Below are 10056 nucleotides of genomic sequence, written 5' to 3'. Positions count from 1 at the left end.
ATAACAAAGCACTTAAGTGCAATATCCATGTATAAATGTTTGGGTGATTTTAGATTTGTTGATTTAAGTATGAATATAAAAAAAAATATCGGTTTTAAGTCTCATTAATTTGAAAACAAAATAATAATAGAGATCTCAAATAAAAATCTTATATAAATCGAAATAATTCAAAATACATGCATAATTACACACATAAGGTATTTTTACCAATAGTCTTTTCTATCATGAGTCAATGATGTAGGTATTTTTTGATACCTTCATAATGAAGGATTCCAAAAATGTTCTTAAAGAATATTTCAATCAAGTTCATTTTGTTTTTAATAAAATCCAATCAAGTGGAGCAAATTGATAATAAAAAAAAATTATTGAAATGATTTTGAGAAACATGACTAGAAAATTGAACATATTGTTAACATTTCAATCATATTCATTTATTGTCAAACAAAATATTTTGAATTTGCTCCATTTGATCACGATTATTTGTTGTTAATGAAATGTGGTTGGAGATTTCTTTTCAGCAAAAAATAGGGAAGGAGGTTGGTTCTGAAGATCGTCTCTTGTAGAAGTGGGGTGATTTTTTGTGTCTTTACTTACCAATCGAACCTAGAAAACAGATTTTAAGAAAGAAGCATTCATTAATACAAACAATTTTGTATCACAAAATTGAAAGCGTGCAGACAATCTCAAGTTTTACAAACAGAGATGAAAGAAAGTTGGAAGTGTAAAGTAAAAGAGTATGTGCAAGGGTGAAATCCCCTAGCAGATTGGGAGAGGAGCACCGTTCCAAGCACTAAGACAATCCAGAAGAGGGTCAATGATCTTCCCCTCACACATTGCAGTAAACACCTTGTCAAAATCCTCCCCTGGTGACCTCACCTTTTCACCAGTCAGCAGCCCTGTTCCCAGCTCCTCCCTCACAAACTTGTACAATGGGTATGACCTGCACTCCTTGATTCGGTTCGGAATTGATGGGTTTCCACTCTCCACCCCACCTCTTGCGCTCTCAACCTCTTTGGGCAAAACGGCCTTCAACTCCTCCTCGAATGCCACTATTTTTTGGAAGATTGAGGTGCTGCCATTCTTCTCATTTTCGCCATTGTTCAGCGCATGTTCCACAAGAACTTGCCTTACCTTCTGCATCAGTGGATATGTGGCGCTGCAGGGGTCATCGATGTAGGCAAATACATGTTCCCCATCCACCACTTTTAGCAAGTCCTTCTCGCAGAATCTCGATGGGTGGAGTTCTCCATTGGCTCCAGTGGTTAGAGTTTTCTTAGCTACGTGGCTTACAGTCTTCTTCACCGTGCTCTTCAAATTCTCCTCCAAATGCCTCAAATCAATGGCCTGGCAGAGTGCCACTAGGTATGTGGTAGACATGAGCTTCAAGATATCCACCGCTTCAGCTGTTTTCCGGGAGGAGATTAAGCCCAAGGAGTTCACATCTTGGTTGTGTTGCTCAGCACTTTCGACATGGTTGGTGACAGGATTGGCCAAGAACTGGAGCTCTGAACAGTAGGAAGCCATGGCAATTTCTGCTCCCTTGAAACCATAGTCCAGACTCGGGTTTCGGCTTCCAGAGAGATTTGATGGCAGTCCATTATTGTAGAAGTCATTGACAAGCTCTGAGAACTGGGCAAACATAAGCTTCCCAATGGCTGCAATGGCCAAGCGGGTGTTGTCCATGGAGACTCCAATTGGGGTCCCCTGGAAGTTGCCACCATGTAGAGCCTTGTTCCTGGAAACATCGATCAAGGGGTTATCATTAACGGAGTTGATCTCCCGTTCGATGGATTTAGTTGATGCTCGGATGACTTCAATATGTGGGCCAAGCCATTGAGGTGAAGTCCTGAGAGCATATCGATCTTGCTTCGGCTTCTGCAGAGGATCCATCTCATGTAGCTTCTTAGCTTCTTTCACATAAGAGCTTCCATCTAGAATGTGCTCCATAATGGCTGCAGCCTCGATTTGGCCAGGGTGGTGCTTCAATTTGTGAGTCAAGTGGTCAGTGAATTCGGGCTTCCCCTGCATCACTTCAGCAAAAACAGCCGATAAAACTTCAGACAAAACTGCCAGCACATTGGTCTCAAAAAGCACCATAGAGGCCAAGCCAGAGCAACTGCAGTGCCATTAACAAGAGCCAGGCCTTCCTTAGGCTGCAACTCAAAAAATCCCGACTCGATCCCAGCCATTTTAAAGGCCTCTTCGGCATTGACAACTTCACCGGAAGGTCCGACAGCTTTGGAATTAGGCCTGCCGGTGAGAAGACCAGCGATGTAGGAGAGAGGAACCAGGTCTCCGGAGGCAGTGACGGTGCCACGCAGAGGCAAGCATGGAGTGATGTTGTGATTGAGGAGCTTGGTGATTGCTTCCAGAATCTCAAATCTGATGCCGGAGTAGCCTTGGAGGAGGGTGTTGATCCTCACGAGCATGGCGGCTCTTGTTGTTGAGTGAGGCAGTGTGTGGCATGACTCTCTTCCGTTCCCAAATATCCCAGCGTTCAAGAACCTGTATCAAGCATCAACAACCCAGCACATCACCAACCATTTCATGTTTTCAAATCAGAACACAACTGTTTTAGATAATAGAAAGTAACCAAAAAGGACTCCCCGAGTGGGCTCGGACGTGTTGACCATATTCATTAAGAAATCCGAATAACTTAACAAGTCAAAGTTGATTGGTTTGACACTATTACACTTACTTATCCAATTTTAAAAGTGTTTTTTAAATTTTGTTAATTATTTTTTTCTAAAACATTTTGTATGTTAAAAGAACACTCCTAAAATGGGTTTATTAGAATGTATTAGCCATGATTTTTAGAGTGAGTTTGATACATATTTTAAAATGTATTTTTGACATTTTTAATATTTGAAAATTTTTATTTTTCAAACATTAGAAAATTATAAACATTTCTTAAAATTAGTATCAAACGCATTCTTAACGTATTAAATATATTAGAAATATTTCCTAAAATCATTGTCAAACACACTCTAAGAATACGCTTGAAAGTGATTCTAAAAAGTGTTTTTAACATTTCTAACATTTAAATGATAAAAATTTTAACGTATTAAAAATATTAAAAATGCTTCCTAACATCACTATCAAACGAGTTCTTAGTCAAAATACTTTTAATAAAAGTGTTTTTAGTGAAAATATTTTTAAGTTTATAGTCTATCAAGTATTAATTTTTCAATATTTCAAAAGTGATGTTTAAATTTTATAAAAGACTTAGAATGCGTTTGTCAATGATTATAAGAAGTATTTCTAACATTTTTAATATATGATGAAAATTTTCAAATGTAATAAATATTAGAAATACTTTCTAAAATTATTTTCAAACACACTCGTCGTTTTTCTTCAAAAATGCTTTTAAAGCCTAGAAATATTTTCAAAAAACACTAAGTATTTTTACCTGATGAGCTCCTTCTGAAGGGCACCACCTTGTTTGGTTCTCCTATGTGAAGTAGCACCAAACCCAGTGGTGACACCATAGCTGTCGGTGCCTTTGCTCATGCTCTCCATCACCCACTCGCTGCTCGCGTTCACTCCCGCTCTCGCCGTCTCCGACAACTCCACACTCACATCCCCCTCCCGCCCGGCGATAGCCGCCACCTGCGATATCGTAAGCGTCTCACCACCGAGCCGAACAACCGGCTTCCGGTACTCCGCCACCATGCGCTTCACTTCATCCAAATGGCTTCCCTTCAACGTCTCCGCAGCCATTCCCCAGTTCAGCGGATCACTCACGCAGAAACTCTCCACCTTGTTGCTTCCATGGCAGTTCGTCGCATCCATATCTTAGAATCCCCACAAAGAAACAACTTCAAAAAGCTGGTTTCCCTCGACAACCGAGAAGGAAAGAGAGAGAGAGAGAGAGAGGAACTAGACAGTAGTGCTCTGAACTTACTAAGGTGTATGGTGAATGAAGCTTCTACTTATATAGAACTTTTCAGCCGTGCAGTCTTTGAAATCCCGCTGGGTCACTGGTAGGTGGGCTGGATGGCGAACTGGCTTCATGTGGTTTGTTGAAAACCAATCCAGACCCTTAATCTGTCTACGCCAACGGCTCAGATGCTGCAACGTGACGTGGAATCCACGTGGATATAGGGATGGAGCCTGGATATTTCTTACCGGTTAAAACCCAGACAAATGTGGTGTGCGGTCAAAGGGTTGGTGGGATGTGGGAGTTGTTAGCCTCCTTAATGTAATTTCATTTGACCATGTGCACTACCTAAAAGAAGTTAAAAAACGGTTTTCAGTCTTTATAGAAATAGAAAATTGTTTTCAAAATTTTAGCATATTATTTGGTAGTTGTTTTTTATTTCTAATTTTTAAAAACAAAGAAAAATGAAGAACAATTTTTAAAGAATAAATAAAATTATTTTCACCAAATTTTAAAAATAAATTAAAAAATAGATAGAAACGTAGTTTCAAAAATTAATATGTAGATGATATATGTAATGTAGATATGAGTCACATAGATATGAGTTTTACTACCATTTATAAAATATAGACAAGACTTTTTCATATGATATAAATATGAGTTTTATTAATTAAATCATATGATTTTTACCATTCATAAAATATAGACGAGACTTTTTCATATGATATAGATACGAGTTTTATTTATTAAATCATATGATTTTTACCATTCATAAAATATAGATGAGACTTTTTCATATGATATAGATATGAGTTTTATTTATTAAATCATATGATTTTTTTCATCAATTTTTAATGAAAAATTATTTGACTAAGTATAAATACAAGATTGGTTTTTGTAGCCGATCAATCAAGCATGCCTTCCTCCCACAATTTTGATTGATTGAATTTGGACGAAAGAGCAATGTCATATTAATAGGTGAGTACTTGGTGGGTGGCAAGACCTGTTGCAAAAATAGTTTGGGAAGAAGAGATGGGAACTAGTCTTAATCCATCTCTTGTTCAATTTGAGACAAAATGGGGATTTCATTTAGTCGTCAAAAGCCATTGTATTTGACTAAATTCCTTGTACTTTCACCTTCTTTCCAACTCAACTTTTGTATCAATCCATTCAAATATGAAAATATATTCTCCAAACAGAAACGTGTTTGGAAAATACCAAGGTGGTCCATGCTTATCAAGCCACTATGCCTTAGAATGTGTGTGAATTCTTGGCCTTTGATAAGAGTAAAATCAAGATATAAATAAATAAAATTATTATAAACGAATAAAACTTGGGTAGAAAACTATAGCACATAAAGATGTACATATAATATGAATATGAAAGTTTTTAAAATCCATTTGAAAATGATTTCGAGATGATTAGAAATAAAATAAAATATTTTGAGAATACAATTTTTAAAAATTGAATTTGAAATTCCCTATTTAATAAGTGATTGTTCTAAACAGACTTTAAAGGGCCTTTTAAATTTTTAGAAGTGGATCTCAACACTTTGCAAAATATCTTTATTTTGTCTTAATAAAAAAACACTTTCAAACATTTATAAACTACTATCAACACATAAAAATTATGCTTAATCATGTTTCTAACCAATCAATGCCTATAATTGAACTATTTTTTATAAGTTTTTGGTTGGCTGAAAGGGCTTCTATTTTTACGTTTGCCACCTCAACTCATGCTTAAAGTAATCACCTACCTATTGTGATTTTTTTTTCTTTCTGCGCTCTACACTTCTTGTAGTTTGTTTCCAATGGTGACTTGTTGATCCATCAAAGAAATGGATGGGATTACTATAGCTAGTACTATTGGCATCAAAATCCACCGGAGTGTTTGAGTGAATAAGTTGATTCTCCAATTTTATCTCATCATCAGTGTTAGGTGCGTCTTGAGTGGATGCAATGGATGCATGGAAAAACACTACAATGCCAATAGACTTATTAAACGTAAGTCTTAAAAACTTGTAATGTTCACATAATCTCTTTTGAAATTGTGATGTATATATATAAGTGTTAATATTTACCTATAAATAATTTTATCACATTTCCTTTGTAACATTCATTGTGTTTCTTTCAACATCCCAACTAAATCTTGTTTATTTTAATAACTCACTAAACTTTAATTTCAATGTTAAATGTCAAATCTATTAAATTTCTGCTTAACTTGTTCCATGGAGTAGTTTCAATTTTTTTTTTTTTTTTTAGTTCACATCTTCATGAATTTTAGTCCATATATTTTTTTTTTATAAATACTCCACCTCTCATATTTCCCTCATTTATTTCCTCTACCATGCTATGTATGAAAATTTTTCCATAGTAGAACTCCATAAAGTTGTATCATCCATATCCATTAATTCATTAGATGTTGCTCGTATAAATTGAAGCATTAGATGTTCTCGCGTAAGAAAGAAAATTAATGATGCATATAAGTACAATTCATGCACAAACTGTAAAAGAACTCTATGAATCTTCAAAGCATTTGAAAAGTACATTGAACAAACCAAATTCAACCATTATAAAAGCACAATAGGAGATTTTGTCCTCATCTAAACTTGTCTAGACTTTGCATATATTCTTTAGCCATGCTTGTTGCCCAAATTAATGGTTCCTTATTCCATACCCTATTACTTATACCACCATGGAAAACTCCTATTTCTTTATTTCCATTTCCCTATTAAAATTTTAACCCATTTGGCCTTTGAAGATGCGTGACACACCCTTTATATAAAATAATTAAATATTAACTATATATGATAACTAATTTTGGAGAAGAGAAAGGAACTTCATGATTTTGGCATTAACCAATGACTATAAATAGAAATTCAACCCTCCAAGATTCTAATTACTACCATTGTCTTGCATCCTAGCTGACCCATCTCCACACCCACTTCCACCCCACTAACTGTTTTACTACAATATTTCTCTTTTTTGAAATCTAAAGATATAAAATGCCTTTTAGACACAAAAAAAAAAATTGGGATAAGACCATAGGTCCTGAAACTATATAACCTCAATTGAATAGCCATATTCATCCATACCTATGATGAAGAACCACATACCCTTAAAATAACATCCAAAGGTATGCAACTCAAGAGCATAAAAACATAATTTTTGAAGGGATTAAAAGAGTAAATCAATGAGTAATACAAGTTAAAAATAGTTTTGTATTTTACATTCATCTCATAATATTTGTTTCTTTAATTTATTCTAATGAGTTAAATATTGTCTTTACTCTTGACATCAACTAGATCTAGTCTAACTATCTACCCACCATACAAACATACATAACACCATAAATAATAGGGAGTGAAGCTACCTAAAATTAGCTCACCTAAAAATAGGTACCTTGGCAACGACCTACCTCAAGGTCTGATAAACTAGTAGATCTGACCCTTAAAAAAAAGATATTATCAACTCTTGGCTTCTAGTGAAAAAGGTAGTCAACCCATGTGTCAACCAGTGAAAAAGTTTGACTCATGATAGAATACCCTAACTATATGAACCCCAAAATGTATGCCAAATGGAGGTCTTCCTCCTCCACAAAAAATCACTCTCTGCATCTACCAAATGATGAAAATCCTTCTTTGTGTTTGCCAATTTGATGAATAAAAATTCTTTCATGAAGATTTTGAGCATCTTTATTGGTGCCATCTATGTGAAAGTCTAAGTCTTCGCTACTTAGTTAGAAAAATCGTGAAGGATAAAAAATGAAGTTGAATCATTCCAATGGAGTTTTCTTTTATTTCCTTTCCTTTTGTAATCTTTTCTTCAATCATTTTTATCTTGTGTGATATTCAAAAGAATATTAGCTTTGAAGTTTCAAAAATATGGGATTGAAGAGAAGCAAATATGGATCAGAATAGTACCCTTCTTTGTTTCACGCTAAGAGAGTAATTCTTGAATATGATAATAATTATGAGAAGATATGTCTACCTAAAACCTATAGCCTTAGGATCCATGACCTAAGCCCTACGTGCTATGACTTAGACCTCATTATTCGCAAACATACCTAATAATATTTGTAAAGTAAGAGAAACAAGTTTGAAAATTGGAGCCTGTCAATTCAACAACTACTACACATTGGAAAATGGTCAGTGACCTAGTTACAAGCCCATGGTACAAAAAACATGACAATATCTATCTAGGGTAACCAAACAATTTTTATCTCAAGTAACCATAGGTACCTCATTCTCAAAGATGAGCAAAGCAACTCAACCTACACCTACAAACCAGGACATCCTTCCTAATCATAGTTGACAACTAAACCTCTATCAAAATGATCACTTAAAACATGTTGCATTTTACTCAACCTATTCAAGAGTATAAGAGTTTTTTTCTCAGGTGAAACTTGCTTATGGTTTTACGCTCAGTCAAAGGCAGTCATATGAAATTAAGAGGCTATAAAAGTCGCTAACAACATATGGTGGACAAACATGCTTCCAAGCACCTTAGGTGTTCATAAATAAGATAAACCTTAAAAGGTCATTTATTGCTTGCTTTTTCGTCATTTATTAGATCAAAACAAAATTTATAACCTAACTCACTATTCTAGAGCAGCTTGTGCCCGATCAAAAAATGGTTTTAGTACAAACTACTATATTATAGTGGTTTTTAGGTGTCGTCCACTAGGATGATTATTCTTCGTAATTAAGGCTTGAATGAGAGAAGAAGAAATGATTGTGATCAAGTGAAATTGATTTGAAAATTTATGGTGAAAAATCAATTTAACAATAGTCTCAAATTGAGAGGAGAAATGAAATGTAAAATAGAAGAAATTAATAGGAAATGAAACTCTCGGAGTTAGGATTTTCTAGAAAACAATTTCCATGGTGAATAGATGTTGAGATCTAATTTTCATCAAGTTAGATTGAAAACCTAAATTCTCATTTAAACCGATTTTGAATGTAGCTTTAAGTCTAGATCTAATTTCTCTTCAAATTAGGTTATTTAATCCAAGAGATCAATTCAAATCATATATTCAATTCATCTTAAATTATCTTCCAATGATTCACACAATGCAACTATTCAATCTCATCAAATCTAACTTTAAGAATTTAATGAATCTACCTAGTTTGCATTGTAGTAATCATCCAAGACAATTTGAAGAGAAAAATCCCCAAAATTCAATTTATTAATCAATTGGATTAAATTACCTGTGTAATTCAAGCTCATTTCTCTAATTCACCATAGATCTTGCCTCTAGATCCTCATTCATCTGAGAAAAATGAGATTTAACCACTCATGCTAGGAGATTTGGTCTCACAAGACATGTTTAGCTAGCGAGAAAATGAGAGAAAATGATGGAAAATAAAGAAATTTTATTGAGAAAGAAAATCTGGAAAATTCTACAATTAGAAATGTCCAAAAAGTTCTTCTTTTATGAGAAAATCAAGTTTTTATTTATAGGTCAAGGTCAAGTGGACACTTGGCATCATCTAAGAGGTCTTCTAGAAGCTTCTTCATCAAGCAATCTAGAGTGTAATAATAAAATGGTCATTTCGCACAGATCAAGCAATTTCGCATGATTATGCGAAATAAAAAATGCAACAACAACAATTTACATCTTCTTGAAGCATTTCACTTGACTATGTGAAATTTTCGCATGATCATGCAAAATGAGCTTTGAAATTCCCCTTGGCTTGCAACACAAATCCACCTTCTGGTCCATTTTGCATAGTCATGCGAAATTTTTGCATGATCATGCAAAATGGAAATTTTTAATTTTTAAATTCCTTTTTGTCATCTCTTCCAATTCTTTCTTTTGAATCCACCTCCAAATCAGCTCCAAATATTAGTCCAAGTGCATTGATTCTTCCTCACCATCCACATTATTTGTCCTCCTCAATTCCATTTCTCTTTTGTAACTCAATGTTTCGAAAATCACCTTGAAATATCTCCAAAACTTCACAAAAACCATTAGTATCTCTTGCAAGGGCAACAATGTATTACTTGGGCATATTAGGCATAATTACTACTCAAAATGTATGGAATTCATGAGAATTATTATTTAAAATGTGTTGTTTTTAAGTAGTAATCAGTCGCCTAACTTACTCAACCTCTATGAGAAGTATCAAAAAACACGAGAATGATCTCAATGTTAACTCACATACATATCAGCTA

At 34.5% G+C, this 10056-nt stretch overlaps 1 protein-coding gene across 1 annotated transcript; it reads right to left on the bottom strand.

Moving 5' to 3' along the window:
* Positions 1-615: 615 nt before the first annotated feature.
* On the bottom strand, positions 616-3894 carry LOC117932448 (phenylalanine ammonia-lyase-like). The gene is given in 3 exon segments (XM_034853702.1): positions 616-2114; positions 2117-2505; positions 3410-3894. Coding segments are annotated over 3 exon segments (2130 nt in total). The 5' UTR covers positions 3793-3894; the 3' UTR covers positions 616-756.
* Between the last annotated feature and the right edge of the window lie 6162 nt (positions 3895-10056).

Source organism: Vitis riparia, chromosome 15 (assembly GCF_004353265.1).
Source record: "Vitis riparia cultivar Riparia Gloire de Montpellier isolate 1030 chromosome 15, EGFV_Vit.rip_1.0, whole genome shotgun sequence".
Classification (NCBI taxonomy): Eukaryota; Viridiplantae; Streptophyta; class Magnoliopsida; order Vitales; family Vitaceae; genus Vitis; species Vitis riparia.
The sequence above is the reverse complement of the archived record's forward strand: the minus strand, read 5'-3'. Positions and strand labels throughout refer to the sequence as shown.